Raw genomic sequence first — 22,241 nt, 5'->3', positions numbered from 1 at the left:
TGGATTTTACCCAAACCTGGATAGGAATGTCACAAAGCTGATCTTGTAAATTTATCGCCTCCTGTGTATAGGAGGAAAAAAAAATAATTGAGATTTTCAACACTGAATGCAGGGTTGGAATTGAGCAGATCCTTCTTAGTTTATTCATGTCAGAACTAAAATTCAATCAAATATTTGAGGATCTGCACTTCCTTCTTCCCTTTGCAGTTTGTCAGGACTTTTGGTCACTGAGGAACACAGGTTCAGGAATGAGAAGTTTAATTGTTTAATCCTCACAAATATCCATGATTGTATACTCAACTGAGAGGCATTAATCGTGCCCTGCAACCATGTGAGTGTCCCCAAGTGCAGTACAGAGCTTTGTCTCTTGTGAAAAGTAGCAGGTGTGGTGTTTATCAGGGTCCTACTGGTGGTGGTGTTATATCCTTTAATGTAAAAAGGAGCTGGCCTATTTGAAGGCAGAGCACAAAGTCTCTTAAAACCACCTAACAGCTGGTGCCTCTGAGCACTTCTTTAACAGCTTATGTAATCATGATTCCTAGCTAGAGCTTTTACCTGATGATGTGCAATTCTCCTTTGAGATCCTCGGGTTTTGGTCACGTGATGGAGGTCCAGCATAGGTTATTGCTTTGTCATTGGTACTAAAGATAAAAGAAATGCATCAACTGAGACAGTGTCTTTCAGCTTGATTCCAGAGCAAGTTGCTTGCCTTTTTTTTTTTTTTTTTTTTTTTTTTCCAATTTTGCTGAGAAGCAGTTAAGACTTGTAAAGTAGGGCTTGGTAGTAATGGTTGGTGATGCTGTTAAACTTGGGTCTTGAGGTAGCGGTGGAGTAGAAGTTTATCCACTGGACATACTTGTCTAGTGGACTTAGGTTTGTGTAGCTGGAAGGTTCTTTTTCTTTATAGTGTTGCCACAAGTTATGCTTTCAATTACAGGGGCTGTATCCTGAATCTCATGGTATAATTGATAACAAGATGTATGACCCCAAAAGAAATGCATCCTTCACCCTTAAAAGTGAAGAGAAGTTTAATCCACTGTGGTACCAAGGACAGCCTGTAAGTATTAATACACTGCTGAGAATGTACATCAGCCTGTTATGTTACCTAATATCACTTGGATGCATAGTGATGTTGAAAGAGTACAGAGGGTACTTCTAAGTCAGCCAAGGAGAATTAGTCAGCATGATTAGGAACTGCCATACTAGAGCTGCAAAATGACAAATGTAACTAAGTGTAACAGATTTTGTTGAATGTAAATGGAATTTTCTCTAGGGAGAAAGCTAGCTTAAAATAACTAATAGAGATACCAGATTTTGTTTTGTTTTTAACATGAAGTAGGCTTGTGGTTAACTTTTTTGAGGAAATCAACAGACCAGTTAATTTTAATAATAAGCAATAGTAAAGGTTTACACTCTGCCCAAGTTACTGCTAAGTCTAAAGATGTAGTTTTAAAGAAAATGTCTCGGTTTAATTCTATAGCTATGGCAAATTTGTTGAGACTACTATCAAAATGAAGTGGCATAGGGAAGTTTTGGTGAGTGCTGGCCTGAAGAATAACAAGGCAACAGATGCAACTATTTAGTAATGTGAAGACAACTGGTTTTTTGTGTGTGTGGTGGCTTGCTTTTTTTGGGGTTGGTGTTTTTTTGTTTGAGGAAGGAACACACAAGTGTAGACTTTGCAGACCGCTGAGAAGAACATGGTGTACAAGTCAGGCAGGAAAACATGCAGAAAGCAGACAGAAATCTGCAAATCATGACATCAGCAGTAAAATTGGAAAAGTCAACTGAAGTCTTGGTCCCATATTTCAGCTTATATGGGACGTAGGTCCTCAGACATTCCTATCCCTTCTTACTTCGCTGTTCTTGAGACATTTCCTCTTCCTAGTTTTCAGATACGGTTCTACCATTGCATTAGCACTCCATCCATGGAAGCTAATGGTTCCTATTTCTGTCCAGGCTCCCCCTGATGTAGTAGCAGAAGGGATGTGAGTGTTTCTATAATTCTGTTTGCGGTAAGGAATCAAGGACTGTAGATAGCCATGACATGTAAGATTGACTGTCCAGAGTGCTCGACTTATATTTTCAGGTTTTGATCTTGCTGGAAGGTGCAGAGTTGGTGGGGGTGGCGGTAGATCTGGCAGTTACTCGGCTAATTCAGTGACTTGCACTACTGATGCTGATTGTTCTCCTGCAGATCTGGTTAACGGCTATGTACCAAGGTCTAAAAGCAGGTACATTCTTTTGGCCTGGGTCAGATGTGGCCGTTAATGGAACCTTCCCAAACCTGTATGAAAAATACAATAGGTATGTAAACTCCTGTGTCTTGGATTAATATTTTACTTTAACTGTTGTAATGGGACAGATGTCGGAGAAAGCATAATTTTTTTCCCTGTTTTTCTAAGTTGTTGTACACAACATGAGGAAAAAACCAAAATAGGATGCAATTAACTTTGTTTCACTACAGTGTAGATTCTTTGTCTAATCGTTCTGCCATTCCTCAGCAAACATTGTAAGGGAAAGATGTGGAAAAATCATCTTTAAGAGCAGCCAGCTTTGAAGCTTTAGTACTTTTCTGTTTCTATTTATAAAAATCTTGTGTTGGTTCATTCAATCCAAACCTCTCAAACAGTGAATGGACCAGGTCTTGGTGCAGTATTGTCCATGAAAACTAAAATTTACTGTTGACTGTGGTAAATTGTTCTAACATAAAACTATTTTCCTTGTAATTTTTTTAAAATATTTCACATTAAGGCAGTCATATTTTAGTTAGTGATTGCTTTTCACTGCAAGTAACACTTTCTGCCTAATGAAAATTCTGTTTATCGGTATTTATTTAATAACCTCAAACCCTGCCCAAGAAATCAGTTTTTTTCCATTTCTATCTTCCTAGGATCATTTTATTTTCTTAAGTTCTTCATATAGCATGGAAAGTCTGATTCTTGACTTACTACTTCCCCCCCCCCCTCCCCCCCCATGAACTTCTACATTGTTACTTGTGTTAAGTAGCTGAATTAATAACTTTATAGGTGCCTTATGTTATTACATGTCAACATGCTTATTGTTGGTCTACTTCAGTAATTGATACAGAGCATCTACTTTGTGACATAGTATGATAACTTGTACTCAAACTGTTTAAACATTAAAAAAAACCCAACCTACCACCAAACCAAAGCTTTTTCAAAACATAGTACAGGAATGAAGACCTGTACATCATTTTGCACCTCGAAGCCAAGTTATTCTCTTTGGATAATAAACACAAGCAATACTGGGAGCTTTATTCTAATCACATTGCAATCAATAGGGACAATATCCAATGCCCAATCTAAAGTCCCCGTTAATTCCTGTAGAGTTACAGCACTTAGCATGTAGAGTTACAGCACTTAGCATAGATAAACTTGCATCCTACTAAATAGCTCTTAATGGCATCCAGCTGAACTCAGTTTTCTCTGCTAAAGTACATTAATTTTTGTAATATGTGACTTAAAATTTTTTAGCTCTTGAAAATATGGGGTTGGTTGATCTTATACTGTTCTGATACAGCTCAATCCCCTTTGAAGAAAGGGTGGTAACTGTTCTTCGCTGGCTGCAGTTACCTGAAGATGAAAGGTAGGTATACAATTGCAAGTGTAACTTCCTGTTCAAGTGGTATTGCAATGAATTACTTTGTAAATATTACTTCCTTTTTAAACAGTATCTTATGCATTATTCTAATGATGTTAAAGTACTATTTAATGCAATCCTGATTGTATGACTGAAACTTCTTTTTATTTAAGTTACATTCTCTATTTCCCTTTAATGTGTTCTTCCTCTGAATGACAGTGTTGTTTCCAATATTTGATATCCATTGTTGAAATATAATCTTTTCAAACTGTTTAAACGTGTATGTAAAATATTACATTTTTGGTACTGTTTGATATAGACCACACTTTTACACTCTGTATTTAGAAGAACCAGATTCCTCGGGCCATAAGTTTGGACCAGTAAGCAGTGGAGTAAGTAGTTTTTTTTCTTTTTAGATTTGAAGGTTTTCTCTGACTCTGTAATGAACTTCCAAAATTCATGTTAGATTAATAAACACCATGTTCAGTATGCTTATTAGGAAATAAGTTGTGAATAGGCAGCCCATCCTTAATTAACATTGATACAAAGCATGTACTAAATAGGCTGTTTAAGCCTAACTTTTATTTTCTTTATTTTGGTAACTTTTAAACTGCCAGAGCAGGTTTGCATATGTCTTGTGTATGGTTTGTGTCTTCTAATTCATTGTGTTAATTTTAGTGAGGAGGAAGGGGACAGAAAGGTATACTTTCCATTTAGCAAGAACAGAGATGATTTTTTTTTATTTTTTTTTTTTGTAGCAGTAGTCCAAGCTTTGGTGGTTAAGTATTTATGTCATAATTGTCCTTCATTTTCCCCCAGTCTCTATGCAAAGGTTAGATGAATACTGGTCTTATCTCCCTGCAGTTAGATTTTATGGTGGCTTGTAAAAAGGGTGATGAAAGGGACATTTGCCCTGTCATAATCTGTTATGTACCTATTGTATAAATAAGAAGTCTTTGGGACTGCTGCTCTTCTCGAAAGTATTAAGCAGCTTTACATTTTAACAAACCAAAATGAGAAATGCGAAGGAAAAAAAACTCTTGGACTTTCAGGAACTTTGTAAAATTCTGCCATTTTGAACGGTCAGGATGTTTGGGCATATTAAATGGGTGGTTGACCTCAGTAGTGACAACATTAAAAAGCTCTTGCCAATTTCTCTGGAGGTGTGAGTAGTTACTGCTACTGTAAGGAACAGGCAGATGGATGTAAGTGCCAAGTGCAGTAGCACACAACTAATTGGAACTGCAGTATAGGGAACATTTAATTTGATTATCCTTTTCTTTGGTTAATAAGTGGATCTAAAGTTCTGTATGTCAGGAATGTTCTGGAGAGAAAGACCCTGAGGGTTTCTACATAATCTCCTCAGAAATATCTTAGTATGTCTTAGTATGGTGTAGGGCCCAGAAAAAAATGGGACAATGAGCTGTGTAGTGTAGATATAGCTGGTTTTCTGTAGATGGAGGTAGCCCTGAGCAGTGCAGGTGCTAGGCAATCTGCAGGCTCCCATTTTTAATTCTCAGTACAGGCGTACCTGTTGAGTCCATTCTCGGTAGATGTAAAGGCAATGCATCTAAAGAGTGTGCAACTGAGAGAAGTAGGAATAGGCAAAAAGCAGGTTTGATGGTCTATTGAGAATGCTCCAAGTATCCTGTCCTCACAGTACCTCCTGTTGCTGCACACTATATGTGTTCCCACTCATAAGTTTGGGGGTTACTGCGCAGTTGTATGTCCCCTGTGTCCTTCATTTATGTCTGGATTGCAACGAGCCTTGAATGGTGTGTGAGAGTTGCTTCTTAATCTTTATCACCATATACTGTTACAGTTTAAACTTACTCACTCTCCCTAGAAATAAAACCAAAATTTTTAATTGAAGTAGTTGGCACTTACTTTACATTCCTGTTTTTGTCCTGCAGGTCATTATAGCATTACAGAGAGTGGACAGCATAGTAGGAATGCTGATGGATGGTCTCAAGCAAATGAACTTGCATAAATGCCTGAACATTATTTTTATATCAGATCATGGTAAACTTGATTTTATAAAGTATAACAGCATTTTGAAGAGCTATTTTCATACAGTAATATTCTGATTTTATACTTGCATGTTTCTACAAAGTTAACAAAGCAGCTAATACCTAGAATTTATATTTTGTATTATCAAGATGGTGTAAGATCTAAGCAGTGTAGGTGAGAATCAGACTTGGGGGGTGGGGGGGGAGAAGTGGGGAAATAAGGGGAGATTAAATGATTTTCATATTTTATTTCTAATTCCTTTTGGGATCATTACCAGCTGATAACAGAAATAAAATGCGAACTGGTAAAAATAGATTTCATTTTATTCTGTCTTTTAACTACACTGCACAGCAATTGTTTGCAAATGGCTGAAGTGAAAATACAAGCCATAGCTTCCTTTGAGTTATCAGTTCCCTTATCCATTATTAGGGGGTTGTTAACATGAAACTTTGATTTATTCCTGTAATAGCTTTTCTTTATTTCTGGAGTTAATTTTTTGTAAAAAGTTATTTATTTTACCAATAATCTATTTCTGCTGCTTTTCCTGACAAAAAAAATATAAGCGCACTTCCATGCAGCACAAAATTGACTAGCAGAATTCATTGTCAGTGGGAATGATCCAAGACAAGCATCTATACAGTTTTAAAAAATATTTATGGAATAAATTGAGGATAAACCTCACAAGAATTATTAAAAGTAAGAGTTCAAATGCATGTACTTCTATGTACTTCTGGAAACTGATAAGTAACATTTATAGGAGGAAGATCAGTCCATAATTGCTGGGTTTATTGAGTATTTCTCTAGACATGTTATGAACACTAGTTCAGTAGGATATTGGACTAAATCAATATCTGGTCTAAGCATTGCTACTGTTCTTAGGCTTATAAGATTTCTTCCCTTCAGAGAAAAAAAAAAGTCTATTTATTCAATTGGAGTGTCTTTCTCAGCTGAGGGAAATGGCTGACACTGTATATCTATGCAGTTTTTTGTTTCTTCCATACATGTTGTGGTCTCCTTGGTTTAGTTATCTTGGGGATTCTGATAGAAAGATCTGAGAACTTAAATTTCTGACTTCTACAACTTCAGTTACATGTCTCCTTAACAAGGCTAATCTACACTAACATTCCCATTTTTTAATTAAAATTTGTTTCCTTTTGCAGGGATGGAAGCAGGGAGCTGCAGAAAAACAGCATATCTCAACAGCTATCTGGACAATGTTCAAGATTTCATAGTAGTACCTGGTCCTGCAGCTCGCCTAAGACCTAATAATGTTCCAGATGAGTATTTCTCTTGTATGTAATTGCTAAACTAATTTTTATTACTCAGTTACATGCTTTCGTACTTTATGAATACAAACTTAAGATCCATATATTCTATTGGCAAACCAGAGTGAAGGTCAGCTAGGGACAACCTGGATGCTGAAGAAATACTGACTAGTGTACCTGTGGTTTTAAAGACCATTTAACTTTAAGGCCTGAAAGCATATCTGAATCCTACAGATTGCTGTTGTGGGCTGCCTCAGAGTGACTAACTGCAGATGCTCTTGCCTTGTGAAAGTAAGTCCTTTGATTCGGGTATTTGGTGCTCAAGACAGCCCCCAAATCCTCCTCCTCTCACATCTCCACTCATTTCCTGATTTACCAGTTTATGTATAAATTTGCTATATTTCTGTCTTAAATGTTAGACTGTTACTATATTTACATATTATTTTAGAAATATTATATTCTTAGTTATTGAAAAATGGCTTAATGGCTTGAAGCAGTTGAGTAAACTGCAAAGTTAATAAACAAGTAAAAATCCATGCTTACAAATTTTCTAGTTTGATGCATTATGCAGTCACATTTTAGGTGAACACTGTGTGCTGTTTTTGTTACTACTTAATGTTGAATGCAGGCATTTCCTTCATATTTCATAGTTTTGGGGTTTTTTTCTATCTAGATTATTGTTCTCCATGCCCTTAAAAGCTTGTAGGCCTTGACTCCAATGACTTTAAGTCCTGTTTACTTCATTGCTCGATGCTAATTTAAACTCTTTTTAAATGCTTCCTTTGAGAACATGGAGTCAACTGCAGTTCCAGGTTCTCCCTGGAGAAACAAATTCAGGAAGAAGAAAAGCAGAGTATCCCCTGCTTTTGACACATGCACAGTTTTCATGAAGTAGCATTGTTGTCTCTGTAGCACTGCATATATCTATGCAGGAATTATTAATGGTTCCTTTGCCACTGTAATCATTATGTGTTTTAGTCAAGCACTGGATATCAAGACTCAGGACAAAGTAACTGTGTGAAATGTAACGGGCCTGCGTTACACAAAATGTCAAACTAAATGATGTAATGGTCCGTTTTGGCTTGAGTCTAAGCATCTGAATCTTAGCCAGCTTGCACTTGGCTATCTTTCTAAGGATGCTTGCCAGATAAAACTGCTGTCCTGATAGTTGGTTTTGTTTCTTTTTCCTTAGAAGTGTATTAGCAAGCAGGAGAAATCCAGCTTGATTAGCACAGCATTTAGTTGCCTCTTTTGTGAAAACTTATTTCTCAGATTGTTTTTCAAACTGTGGTTAATACAGCTTAAAAATTTTAAGCTGTAAATAAGTAAAGGAAGGAGAGACTGTGCAGTAAAATTTAATAAAAGCAATAGCTTGACAGCTTAGTCATTGCTTTACTTCATATGGTCTTCATTCTGGAAAAATAATTGATGTCCAGAGTTTTCTTGAAAATAAGCTGATTATATTGTGTGATGGGAGTGCTTTAATTTTAAATCTGATTTTTTTAACTTAGGTGACTAATTCTTACATATGATTCTTCCAGTTAATTATGAAGGCGTTGTCAGAAACCTCACAGTAAGTGTTGTCGTATCTGTTCTAGTTTAATTTCTACTGACACTTACAGGTATTTTATAGCATCAGCTGTTTGTTGAGCTTATGTTGAGCTTACTTACGTAGCATCTGGACTTTGAATCAGTGGCCTTCTATTTGCTAGACAGGTAACAACAACAAAAGTAGTTCTGCGCAGGGGAAGGGAAGGTCAAAGTTGAGTATGGTGTCATATGGCTGTGGTTGTGCGTTAACTAAGTGTTTGTGTTCATTTCTTTTCACTACCTATATTATGTTGCTCTTCGAAACAGGGAACTTGTGTATCTGGATCATACTGGCTGAGGGCCAAGTCAGTGTAAAGCTCAGTGCCATTTCCTGGACAAGCATAAGATCTTCTTGCTCACACCTTTTTGACAAACAGCTTTGAGAGAGGATATTGATTTTATATTTTTTGTCAGTTCCAGCTTAAGGAATTTGCTTTTCTGCTCTGTACATGGCTTCTGTTCTCATCCCTGCACCACAATCTGTTTGCCCCTCAGTTGTGCAGACACTACTCTTGGTGAGAGCTATGCTGTTTGTCTGGGTGACTTCACTATTCAAAATATTACAGTAGAGGGTTTTTCACTTAGTTGAATTTTTTTGGTGGTTTGATTATTTTTTTTTGCGTTATTTTAAAATCATTAATGGACCTGAGTTGGTGAAAAATTTGTTTGTGTTTGAGTGACTACTCTAAAAACCCTTTGAATGTCTGTTACTTTCCATATTACATAGCTGTAGAATTATTACACTGGGTAGCCTCCTACCACTTGTGAAAGTGTCATGATGTTCATGCGTCATGATGTTCATGTGTCGGTGTAATTATTTACTAATTCTAAGGAGTACTGGGGTTTTTTTGTACAGTTGTAGGCTGTAAGAAAAAGTTAGTCATGTCCGTGATTCAATATAAATACTCTTAGTAACTATTGAACAGAAAACCAGTCATATTTTTTTACTTAAATAGTTACTAATGTTTACATCCTAGGCCATATGATTCCAAACCTGATGGAGTTCCATTGTCCTTAGTGGAAGTTGTTGCAGACCCTTTGCAATTGAGATGCTTTATAGGAAATGTGCATAACATGAGCAAAATTTTGGTGAAATTTACATTTTATATTTAAACATTTCAGTGCATAGAACCACATCAGCCTTTCAAAGCTTATATGAAACAGCTGCTACCCAAGCGTTTCCATTATTCCTATAATGACCGGATTGAACCATTGCACTTCTATTTAGACTCCCAATGGCAGCTTGCTAGGTAAGTTAAATTTTTCAGTACTTGATTATACAGAAAAAACAATTTCTTGTTTTCTCATAACTTTTCTCTTCCAGATGCTTAGAGTTCAGCGACAGCTATTGGAGTGTGGTATTCCTGCTTGTCATAGCAAAGAGATGCATGCTTTTCTCTGCAGTTCTTGCTGGCCTGAGGAGTCTCCTCAGACTTCACATGCATAACTACTTGGCTGAACCAGTCTCGGGGGTGATCCACTGGCATACATTGAACTTACTGAGCTCACTGTTGTTAATGACCTTACATGTTCTGACCAATGAATTTAAAACTCCCAGAATAATGGTATCTGCTGTAATAACATAATTTTAAACACCTCTGTTGTATGCCAGGGCTTTCATCATGAAAGTTTCTCGCTCCACATGTTCAGTAAGTTCTGTTGTGTAACACCAGTAACATAGGCAAATCAGGTTTGGGTTACTAGAACTGTACAGATTCAAATAACATGCATGGACCTAGCATATGTTGGAGATTTGTTTTTATTACTTTAAGATGCCCAGCTGAATGCTTTAATGCTTTAAATTAGAATTATTTTTTTAATAATAAAAAAAAGGATGTAAAGTACTGTAAAAGTCTATTACCCAAATGACAGTAATGTGAAAAATCTGTTATTCTGAGAACAAACATCTGGTTCATGTGTCATCTGATATTTGACTTTAAATTACTCTAGATACTTGAGAATTCCAAAGGGATTACATTTGCAGAGAAAACTATCATTCTGATTTTAAAGGCGTTCTCTTCCAGAGCTTAAAGACCTTCTAGTCCCTACAGACAAGCCTCTAATAATACTCTAACAAATGAACAATACATCACTACCTGTTTCTTATGCTGACATGATTTGTAAAATGTGAGTTATATAAACTTTGCATTTTTAATAGGAAACCACTTGAGATTAAAAGTTGCACAGGTGGATTCCATGGCTCAGACAATCGCTTCACCAGTATGCAGGTGAGACTTAAACATATGTTAGGTCTTATTTTTATCTCCTGTTTCTGAATGTTGTCTTTGCTGGGTGCTGATTTTTATTTTATTTTAAGACCTGTGACATTATTCCATCGGCAATTAAGGAAATCAATTATTTGTAGGATTGCTATTGTGATGTGCTGGGCAACCCACACAGGGTGGGATTCCGTTGTTGTAAGAGTTGGGCAAAAGTACTACAGGACTTGCCCTAGAGATTTCACTGTGCTGGTAAGACTATAATGTACCAAGTTCTTTTGCTGTAACATTAAAAGCAGGAAAAGAGGAAACATCAAGTCCTCGAATTCTCTTAATACCTATAGTGGCTGTATTAAAATTGGGAGGGACTTCAGGAGGTCTCTAGTCCCACCTCCAACTCAAAACTGTCAGCTATGTGACCAGACCATGTTACTTAGGGCTTTATGCAGTTACATCTTTGAAACTGCTAAGGTCAGAGGCTCCACAGCTTCTAACCAACCGATTCTACTACCTGACTGTCCTGTTGGTATAAATGTGTTTAGTTATAGCCAGCCAGAGCCTTTCTTGTTTCAGTTTCTGCTGTCGATTCAGTGTTTCTCTCTGCCTCCTGCTATGTAGTACTGAAGAGCACGGCTCTATCTCCTTGATGACTTTTTTAGGTACTAGGGGACTGCAGTTTGATCCACCTGAAGTAGTCTCTTCTCCATGCTGAACAAGCCTTGTTCCTCTTCATGGGGCAAGAGCATCCACCCACAAACACCTTGGGGGCCCTCCACTGAATCTGTGATGATTGTTTACTGGTGTCTCCAATTTATGTTGGAGGTGCTACGGTATCCTGATGTGGCCTAAAGAAATGCTGAGTAGAGAGGGATAATCCCTTCCCTCAATTTGCTCCTTGAGCTTCTGTTTATACAGCATGGGATGCTGTTGGCCGCCTTTGCTGCCAGGGTGTGCTGCTGGCTCATGTTTGGCTTGCTGTCCACTGTGTCACCCAGGCTCTTACAAGCAAAGCTGTTCCCTTGCCAGCCAGGTCTGTAAGGCTAATCTGTTTTTTTTTTCTTGTTTTTTTTCTGGGTTGCCTAAGAACAGAAGTAATGCTTAAACTGCAATAAAGAAATATTGATTTGATTCTTGAGAAGCTTTTTTTAAAAAGAACATGAGTTCAACAATTTTCTCTGGAAGTCTGTGGAGTTTCCACCACAGGAATTGCCAGTGACTTGTCAGACAAGTATCTGTCAGAAATAACAATTACTTTTGATTCTGTCTTTTCTGAAAGTTGACTAAATGATCTTCCCAACTCTGTAATTTTATAGTGTCATGATTAGAATATGTATATGTTGAGGTAGTCTGTTCACATGAAAGCATGTTAGTCATGTTCAAAATAAGAGTCCCAAAATTCTTCTCTTTAATGAGAAATGGGAAGAGATCTTAAGGATATGATTCCACATTTCCCTAGCCAGCCCCATCTAATTTGAGGAATTCACTTAACCTATCCTTGTTCTTGAGTTTCTGCTATTAATAAAACGAAAGGCAATATTCTTCAAAAGGCTATTTTCAGGATAAAATTCACTAACAGTCATGAGGTGCTTGGTACTATTACAGTGAATTTGTGTAAACACATTTGTAGAGAGAGAATCTTGTATTAAAAAAAGTTACTGAAAACAAGCTTTATGAAAAGACCTACATAGTGTTAAGCATAGATTTACCTTAAAAGTCTTATTTTCGTGTTTTGTAGAATTATGTAGTGTTGGCATCATACTGTTTATTAAAAACTGTCAGCCAAAACCTGTGATAATTTTCATTGGTTTACCCTTCCAGGCCTACTTTTCTTCCCCGATTTGACAATGGGAAACCTGTGGATAGGGTAACTGGTAATGGGTTACAACCAGCAAGGCCACATGATGCCAAATGCCAGTTTAGTATATTCTCTCTCTGCTACAGTTTGACTTTAAATTTTTTTTTTAGTAGGCTGACTGTATTCAAACTTTACGCCAGACTTGAGATAGTCAGTTCATAGCATCCTTAGTTGGTCTTAAAACAGATATAATTTAACCTTTTGTGACTAATGTTACAGCAGCCTAAATTTCATACTCTGTAGTCACCTCATTCAACAGAGGGGGTGGCATGTTCTTGCCTCATCTGGTTCAAATTAGGCATGTTGAGTAAATCATTAGCCTACAGATTTTAGTATCAACAGTTATGGAATGACAGCCTGCCTCATACTTTAATCTTAGAGAAAGAAGTTGGAGTTGAGTTTTTAGCCTCTGTTTTTGCCACACAGCTATGAAATCTGAGAATTGCATTGTTTGCAAAGAGCTTTGAGATCAGGAAGATGCTATCCAACACTCGCTCAGTATCTTGATACCGCAGATGGGTGCAATCTTTTTCACTTACTTTAAAAATAAGCTAAATATCTCACAATAAGTTTAAAAAAAATCTTTTTGGTAGCAGTTGCTTTTAAGCATTTGCTTCCCTTGCCTCCCTGTTCTTACTCGTGCAGCCAACCCTGCTCTATGCTAGTGTAAGCTCTGCATGACTGCAGCATTAAGTAGGTCGGGGAACTGAACCAGAAGGAAAAGAGCCAACAGGAAAAAAAGAAAATTTTTTCAAGTTGGCTGCATTCCTGGATCAGGTTCACTGTATGGCTACACAATAGCTTGTGCCAGTACAGCTCAGGAAGTGGTGCAAGAAGAAAGAACAGCTGCAAACCAGGCACAGACGCTTAGCATCTTGCCATTGCTTAAGCCATTTAAAACATTACTAACAACAGATGTTTTTATAGCCTGAAGTTAAAAGCTTCTAAATTGGTTACAGGGCATGAAATTTGATGGTTACTTTGGCTCAACATTTCCATTAAATCTCTTAAAGCCTTTAAGAAAATGAATTTAACTTCTTCAAAGGCAGAAAAGAGCAAGGGACTTCATAAATAGCTGAAGGCAACTTTTTGAAGGCAACAATGAGACAAATTGGGTTTTCTAATACTCATTCACTGCTTAAAATTATTCTTATAAATCTCCTTTTTTTTTTAGGGAAAAACATGCTTTTGACTTGATCCAAACTATGTTGATGAAGTAAAGGTTAAGTTCTTCATATACAGAGGGTATTTTCTTTCAAGATATTTTCCATTTTAACTTATCTTAAAGAAGATTCCACTTTATTTTTTCTCTGTAAATCCTAGGCTATCTTTATTGGGTTTGGACCAGGATTCAAGTTTCGTACTCAAGTTGACCCATTTGAAAACATTGAAGTCTATAATTTAATGTGTGGTAAGTACAATTGGTGGGGGGTCATCTGTGTTCAATAAAATATAATGTCTTATGGGCATTGTAAGTCTTCTAATAACAGATTTTTAAGTGTCCTTAGAAATTTGTCCTTAAGGCTTGCTGCTGATACTCACAAATAAAAGGCTGTTTGTCTTTCTCAGAAAGGTCCAGCTTCTAAATGCGTAACAGCTGTTTAGGATCTACTGGTCAGGCCACCTTGTATCTCTCCTCTCTACTGGTCACTTGGTGTGTTCCTTTGGCTGCTCCAGAGCTGGTGCTTTGACTCACCTACTAAAAGTGACTACTTGACAATCTCTTTACTGTTGAGAAGAGGGGATATTTCTTTTCTATCTAACTAGAAGCTTTATCAGATCAGTTGCTCAGGTGACCTTATCCAGGCAGAACTGTATATAAACAAGCATTATAATGGTATGGGTGCAGGTGCCAGGCAGCACGTTTCCAGAAAGCCTGAATCAGTCAGCCCCTCTGCCTTCTATGTACTTGAACAGTTCCTTGTATTTTGTCATGTGCTTTCTTATTTGTTGTTTTCCTTTACCATATTTTTGATTTTAGTTACTAAATATAAATAGGTTTTTAGTTCAGATAAAATTTAGACTACTCTTATTTTTTACTTGATTCATGTAATACAGTTCCTCCCAAATTCATCATTGCATGTGTCACTTGTTCAACTTATGTATTATATCTTTTAATACTAGATTGGGATGTTTCCTTGTCCATTGTCATTGTCTAATGCAACAGGTGTTCCAAATATGCTTTTTTTTGGTTTTTCAATGGACTGCAACAGTCTTGTGAGTCTGTAGTCCTGTTGTTTTGGAGTCTTACTCTAGACCTAGCTGTATCTGCAATAGTCAGAATTCCCATTTCTCACACCTCCTATGGTGTCACTCTTGAATTCATGATTGATTTCTGTTCCGTGCAGTCTGCTTCTGCATCTGAGGATCACAGACAGCCCACTCCGTAGGTATTCTTAGCTTTATTTTCTGACATAGTACAGTACACTGCACCAGAGAAGTGGTGTTTCTTTCTGGAAAATTCAATGCCTTGTGGCCCCTTCCCCCACCCCCCTCCATTTCAAACACAATGTTACTGTGTCTCCTTTTTCCTTTGTCCTTTTTTTCATTCTGTATTTCATGGTTTCTCCAGAAGTCTGTCAGTAGTTCTACTGCTTTCTATTCATTTATTCCCCTTGAGGTCTTCACCTGTTTTCCATTATTTCCTGCCTATTTCTCTCTTGCCAGGACCTATACTTGCTCGAACATCTGCATCTGTGAGAGACAAAGTATTACCAAAGGGTTTGATCCAGAAAACACTTAACAGGAGCACAGCACACGCTCGAAATCAGTGGTGATATTCAGGTATACCACATTTAAACCATGTGTTTAAATTTGCTGGAACAGGAAAGAAGTCGTTGTCAGGAAGCGTGGCTCTCAGCCTTTTGTACTTTGCTGTCTTATGTCATGTTTGATCTTGAACCACCTTCTTGCAATCCCCTGATCTGTTCTGTGTACACTGCATGGGAGAGGTAGTCCTTACTGGCATCTCAGTAAAGCAAGTTCAGTGACAGATCAGACATTTTAAGTGCAGTCATTGGGGTCTATATTTCCTCCATCCCATGTAGAAAGAATTAAAAGAATAGGATGTGCAAAAGCCAGCACACTAACTTTCAGATAGAAAATGATGTGAGGTGATTTACTCACCTTTTTTCTTACCCAGGGCTAAGTGCCATCTGGACTGCAGAAAGGCATCTTCTTTCACTTGTTTGGGGCTCTAGTGTTTCTCTCAGAGGTGCCTGACTGCACCTTCTTGCAAAGTGCAGCCAGAGAAGAGATACTGTCTCCTGTTTGTCCAACATCTCAGCACTTAAAGCGTAAGCACCAGATATGTATCACTAACTGCCTTGTCTGAATAGGGGGATTTCAACTCATGTTCTCCAAGGTGTTCAAATTACCAGGTTTTCTGGGGCACTGTGAAATCCTGGATGTTCCACTTCAAGTAATTGTAACGTAACAATGTAATTTGTCCGATGAAGTGGGGATCAGAGTTCTGGGACTGGTTGCGATTTGCTTTATCACTGCTTTGTGTGAAGTATTCATTGAAACTGGGACTGCTAGGATTGGAAAAGTTGTTTTATTCTTTCCAAACCCAAACAGCTTCATCTGGAGGGAATTCCATTAACATATCTGAGTGGCACGGTACAGGGAGAATTGTGTTCAGTTCCCCACATAGGAAGGGAAGTTCAGCTCTAATTCTTGTGCTCTAGGTGAGTGATCTAGACACCAAGCATTTGGAGACACGTGTCTCATCACCTGTTATGTTTTGAAAATACCTGATTTCATAGATTCAGTATGAGTTAAGTGGAAGAACAATAGATCTATGAGTGCTAGTGAGGATTAAGCATGACACAGGTCTTGATCTATTCAGTATTTTGAAGGTGTCTGAAGTGTCTCTGAGCATTACTGGTAAGCAGCTTTTAGTTGTTTAAATTACTTTAATGGCAGAGATGGTTTTGTGATTAGATTACTTTGAGATTTCTGAAGCTTAACATTTTAGACCTAAGTGACAAGCAGAAAGAAACAGTGTTCTGTCTAGGTTCTTCTGTGGCTTTACCCTTTAGTGATACTTATTAGCTGAAGCTTATGCATTTAATTTCCAGGTAATAAAAAAAACCCAAACCAACAAAAAGACCCCAAACTTATTCTCACAAAGCTTCAATGCTAGGTGGCGACTAGCTTCATGTGTTTGAGATTTGCCATTCTGTTCCCCACTGCAAGTTTGGATGCTGCAAGTTCACTTCTCATTTCATTTGTTATTTTTTTTGTGTGTGTGCTGTTCTGTCCCTCTTTACAAGCAGACTAATACCATCCTGAGCCCTAGCTAAGAACATGTATGCTCCCTTTTAAAAGGGTTGTATTGCTTTCCCTTTTCGGTGTTATGAGCAGCAAGCAGTGCAGCTTTATTGACTCACCCATACTTGTAACTGCAATACAAGCAGCAGTGCTCCTGTTAATATCACTTGAATTCTTTCATAGATTTGCTTGATTTGAAACCAGCCCCAAACAATGGAACCCATGGACGCCTAAACCATCTTTTAAGGAACCCTGTTTACACCCCCCACCATCCCAAAGAAACAAGCCATCCTTCTGATTGCTCTGTGGTGGGACAAAGAGCCTTTTCAGTGAGCCTTGGCTGCTCCTGCCGGACAGAGGTAAGTACTGAAAAAGGTTAAAGCTGTGGAGGCAGACATCTGTGTTGTATTTAAAGAATGAAACTCTGGCTTTTCCAGTGTTTTCCTACTAGTTTTGCAGTCCCCTACTACTGGTTTCCAAATCAAATCTCACCTGGAGTTAGCGGGTACTAGCCTGTGTTAATATATTCATTTTGCAGTTTTCTTATGTTAAGTCATATTCAGCTCTGAAAAACCTAGTAAATGCCAGAGAAGCAAGCTTTGATGGGGAAAGCTTTCAGTTCTTGCTTGCTTCACTTAATTATGTTGAATTTTCCGTTCTGTGAATGTTGTGTTTTGGGCTGTGGTTTTCAAGGCTGTAGATCTGTTTGTGGTAAAAACTATTTGTTTCTGAAAATTCTGTGGCCCTACTCAGTAGATATTAGTGAGTTCTGTATAGGGATAACTTGCAAGGCAGATGTTACATTTGGTGTGTTAAATGTAGTAGTGGCTCATAGTATGCTTTGTAGAACACAATAGAATCTCATTGATTTTGCTTTATAATTGTAGGGTTTGCCAATAAGGGACTTCCATCAGCGTTTAAATCTCACTGAAACAGAAGGTAAGAACTTTTGATAGTAATATAGAAGGGTAACAAAAAATTATTAAAAAAATAAAATGTTCTATATTTAAGCTTCTGAGTAACTCAAGTACATGAGGTAAATATTTGAAATACTTGCTGGGACTACAGTTCTGAGTTTTTCAAATACAGTCCTATGGAACAATTTGTTCTGAAATAAATGTCTAACCTTATGCATGTGTCTTTATGCACATGTATTATGTGATACTTTTGACTTTTCTAGCACTGAAGTAATGACCATTCTAGAATGGGAAGCAAAAGCATGGTATGGGAAAGTACCTGATAAGAAATCCCTGGAAATACCAGCATCACGGTGGCAAAATACTTTTAATGAAGTGTAAGGTGTATTCTACACGGTCTTAAGATGTTGCCTTTTTTACTTATGCTTTATTTCCATTCTTTGGATGTTTACACACCATGTTTGAGCTGCAGTTTGCAAGGCTATAGATGTGCTGATGATTTGTAAAACAAAATTAACTATTTTGAGCATGAAGCAAGTAGGACAGTAAGTAAATAATGAAAACCATAAGTCCAAAATGAAATGTAACCCTTGGTGCTAATACTTTCAAAGATGAAATCAAGATGATGGGCTATCAAAGAAATAGGTTGATAAAGACTTTGCCTCATGTATGTTCATGAAAACTTGTTTCTTATGCAAATAAACTGTATTTGGCAATACTCCACTGTAGCTCACTATTAGGATCTGGACTTAAATGCCAATTACAGGCAGGAACCAGTATTTGCTGCTCATTCAGAGCTAATTTAATGCTTATGTTAATTTGTATAGTTTGTTCTGGCACAAAAAGCAGGTAGAGCTTTCTTGATTCTTTCCCGCTAACAACCAGGGCATCTTTTTAAAATGTGTCCCAGAACCCTTTTAAAATAACTCTACCACTATTGTAACATTTATGAAACAAAATTAAATCCAGTTAGTATGATACGGTGTGCTTTCCCCTAAGTGTGCAAGTGGTTGCATAGAAACAGACTCTGCTAATTTGTAAGTGGATGCCTGAATGCCTTGCTGAACTGGGCTTTAAAGAAATATTGCAAGGCCAGCTGCATAGCCTGTCTCAGTTCTGTTTTGTAGGAGTAGGAGCCTAAAGGCTCTAAACCTATCTTTTTGCCACTGCAGGATTTTGCTTGGATTATCAGTGAGAGCTGGCTTAGCACTGGTCTTAATAGCAGTAATTTCCTTGTAAATTTTATTAATTAAGCACTTATTAATTAGATACAAAAAGCATTATCACACATTACAGAATTCTAGTAACCAGCCCAGATGCTCCTTATGACTCTTCAGGCTTTATTAGTTACCTCGGTTTTCATATTCTCTCATTGATTGTCCTAAGTTCATAGCCTATAAGAACAACAAAATATTAACTGCATTTTTAGTTTTATGGAAAAAAGAATGGTTTGCCTTTTCCCTCGTGGGTGGAGAAATAAACGTCACAATCTTGTCTTTTGTGTGTGTGTTGTAGAATTACTGTGGAAAACAACTGCAGCATTCATTCATTGCTCACATTCTTTCCCCATATAAAACAGTTACTTTGAAATCATGGTTCTGCATAATTTGTGGATGGTTTTGACATCCTTAATGGAAAATATACTGATGTCGTCTTTATAATTCCAGTCATATAATAGTTGAAAATACTTGCATTTTCAAAGGCAAAGTAGTATTTTTATTTTAAAATATTTCAATGATGTGCTAGTTTTCCTCAATTTTTATTTTGCATCAGAGAACTCAAAATGTGAAAATCTTTTTTCTTTTTTTCCAGTTTGGCAAAAATTTAAATATTCAAAGTTTTGATGAAATTCAAGTTTACCTTAGGAGTTAAACCCTGAAACTTTCTACTGACATTTGACTGCGCTAATGATGGCAAAACATGTTTTGTTACTTTGTTTTGATAATTTTTGTTCTTTAAGGTAGTTGTCTCTACAGTAATTCTGTTGCTAATTCTGCTTTGCTTTTCACACTTTGCTGATCCCACGTGGGTTCTTCCTGATACAATTTTAAAGGAAAGCTTTCACTCTTCCATTGGATATACTAGTTGGCCAATAAACAGGCAATGCCTTTGGCAAAGCTCTGCAAAAAACCTTTGCAGTATCATGTATTAAAGGTTTGGAGATACCTTTCTCCGTATACAAAGTTTCTAAGGAGATGTGGTCCCATGAGAGAGAGGGAGGATGAAGATTTTGTGACTATCGCACTATTACAAAGCAAGTCTTTGCAGGTCTGAAAATCCAATCAGTACTTCACTGGATTATGTATTTAGATCTCTCTCTCTTTTAAATGTCACTTTTACATATGACTTTGGTTTCTACTAAAATAGTCCCCTCAGCAGACTTCAAATTGCCACAATTGGTTACTGTCCCATCTAAATATTATGTGGAAGCAGATCCCACATTGTGTTTAAACTGAAATACAAAGTGAACAAAGACTTTAACTTTGCAGCTTTAATCCATCTCCTGTTTTGAAGTGTAAATTTTTTTGTTTTAAATATAAACTTAATTTGTACAGTATAAGCTTTATATTGCTTTATAGTGGCTTTGTCACCGAATTTATTGCCTTAGCATAGAAAATATACCTTTGATACAGAACAAGAAAAACTTTCATTCTTGTTACTGAGTTCTCTGATTGCTTCAATTTCCAATTGCCAATGTTAGGTGTGTAAAAGAGGGAGATACTTAAAAACCAATATTGATTTTAATTGTAACAAGCACTATTTCTGCCGCAGTTAAGAAAACAGAGAAACTTACTTTGCCCTACGGACGGCCCAGGGTTCTCCAGAAGAGGCATAATTACTGCCTCCTCTACCATTACCGCTATGTGAGTGGATACAGCAAAGACTACAGAATGCCTCTCTGGAGTGCATATACTCTTAACAAAGATGTAAGTATATGAAAAAAGGTTAGAAGCAATACTGAAAGGTAAAAAGCTTGAATATCAATTACTCCTGAATGCTTCTGAGATCTGCTTATGATGTTATCTCCCAGGGAACTATATAGAGTTACATGAGAAAAAGAATTTTGTATGAGCTTTTTTCACTTTCCTATAATAAGAATTGGCTTTGACTTCTTCCTGTTTCTCTGGGAGAGCTGCAGTTTTGCCTCCAAAGCAAGCAGATCCACCAGGAGGTGAGGAGCCTGTTGCCATTGATATAGAGACCCTATGAGTCTGCACTGGCTTACTGCTTGGCAGCATAGGTCTGCTATAGCAGTCTTCTGGTGCTGTCCTTAGTGTGATCTCAGCAGGGGTTTTGTGGTCTTAAAGCAGTGTTTGTAATGTAGCAGGATCCTTTTGAAAAGATCTATGGACTATCTTGAACAATTCATGCCCTGATCTGATCCTTCTCTCAGAAAATTGTCCTGATTCGGAAACAACAACAACAAAAAAAGGCACTTTAAGGATAGGGTTCGGGGCAGGAAAGATGCATCTGTTCATGCAGAGCTTTTCAAGTTAGCCTTTCCCATTCGGAGAAAATTTAGAAGACACATCATCCTTAAAAGGAATTAGGATGGTAGAGGATGTTTTTTAGTTTGATTATCTAAGAATCAGGTTTTAAACAATGACTGTTACGATTAAATTTATACTAAACTCTGCCAAGGTTTCCAAGATTTCCTCAAAAATATTTTGAAGTTAGTGGCGTGAAGCAACCAGTTACTGTAACAAGGGGCCCAGTGGAGAAAGATGGCTAACACCACATCTGGCTGCCTCTGATTCCTAGCTTGAACGAACAAGTACTTTTACAGTATATCAGGTTATCTTTAATGGGCATATTTAAATTCTCTTGGAATATGTTATTCTCAACTCAATTAAAATGCTGCAACTCTGTTCACTTTATTTCCAAAATATATGAAATGGATGGGATGGCTTGTTTTCTGCTGATAAAAGGAACAATTCTTGCATCTTAGTTAAGTCCCTTCACACCATAAAAAGCAGTTGCAGCTAAATATTTAGAGTTCTGCAGTCCCCCTCACCAAGAGAGTTGTTGTAACTCAAGTATCTCTTTTACCAGTGATACTTTCTTCTTATTCAATAGGACAAGTGGGTTTCTGCTACAGAAGCTACCTCCAGCTGTTTACACAAGGATGTTCGTATTTCTTTTAATCATAACCAGACATGCTTGTTCTACAGCAATCATCCTCGCCTAACTTACGGATTCCTTTCTCCTCCAAGTATGTGCATAGCCTTCATTGTACAGCATATGTGATTTAAATAACATGTGGTGTGGTGGGTGTAGTCTTTTATAGATGTTCTTGATAACTAAAAGTATGAAGCAGTAGTTGCTGATTTGTTGCAGTTCAGTTCGGCATATGAGAAATAAAAACATTTTAGGCACTTCCAGCAGTTAGTGGGGTTGTCCGAGGTCACATAGTACTCCCCAAAAGCTTTGGAACTTGTAAGGTTTCTAAAGTGGCATCTCATAGAAGAAACTGAAAGGAACATGTAAACCTTGACCCAAATCTGGC

The 22,241-nt window shown here is 37.3% G+C and overlaps 1 protein-coding gene across 1 annotated transcript in view; it reads left to right on the top strand.

The window, feature by feature from the left end:
* The window catches only part of ENPP1 (ectonucleotide pyrophosphatase/phosphodiesterase 1), a 55,591-nt gene that overhangs the window by 27,704 nt on the left and 5,646 nt on the right, over positions 1-22,241 (top strand). Inside the window, exons 8-21 of the mRNA XM_040597559.1 lie at positions 938-1,057; positions 2,198-2,307; positions 3,544-3,609; positions 3,923-3,995; positions 5,517-5,625; positions 6,774-6,905; positions 8,420-8,451; positions 9,591-9,718; positions 10,627-10,696; positions 13,866-13,953; positions 17,001-17,176; positions 17,705-17,756; positions 20,507-20,661; positions 21,812-21,947. Coding sequence (XP_040453493.1) covers positions 938-1,057; positions 2,198-2,307; positions 3,544-3,609; positions 3,923-3,995; positions 5,517-5,625; positions 6,774-6,905; positions 8,420-8,451; positions 9,591-9,718; positions 10,627-10,696; positions 13,866-13,953; positions 17,001-17,176; positions 17,705-17,756; positions 20,507-20,661; positions 21,812-21,947 — 1,447 coding nt within the window. The remainder of the gene's footprint in view (positions 1-937; positions 1,058-2,197; positions 2,308-3,543; positions 3,610-3,922; positions 3,996-5,516; positions 5,626-6,773; positions 6,906-8,419; positions 8,452-9,590; positions 9,719-10,626; positions 10,697-13,865; positions 13,954-17,000; positions 17,177-17,704; positions 17,757-20,506; positions 20,662-21,811; positions 21,948-22,241) is intronic.

The sequence above is a fragment of the Falco naumanni genome, chromosome 6, assembly GCF_017639655.2.
Source record: "Falco naumanni isolate bFalNau1 chromosome 6, bFalNau1.pat, whole genome shotgun sequence".
Classification (NCBI taxonomy): domain Eukaryota; kingdom Metazoa; phylum Chordata; class Aves; order Falconiformes; family Falconidae; genus Falco; species Falco naumanni.
This window is presented reverse-complemented; position numbering and strand designations above follow the sequence as displayed.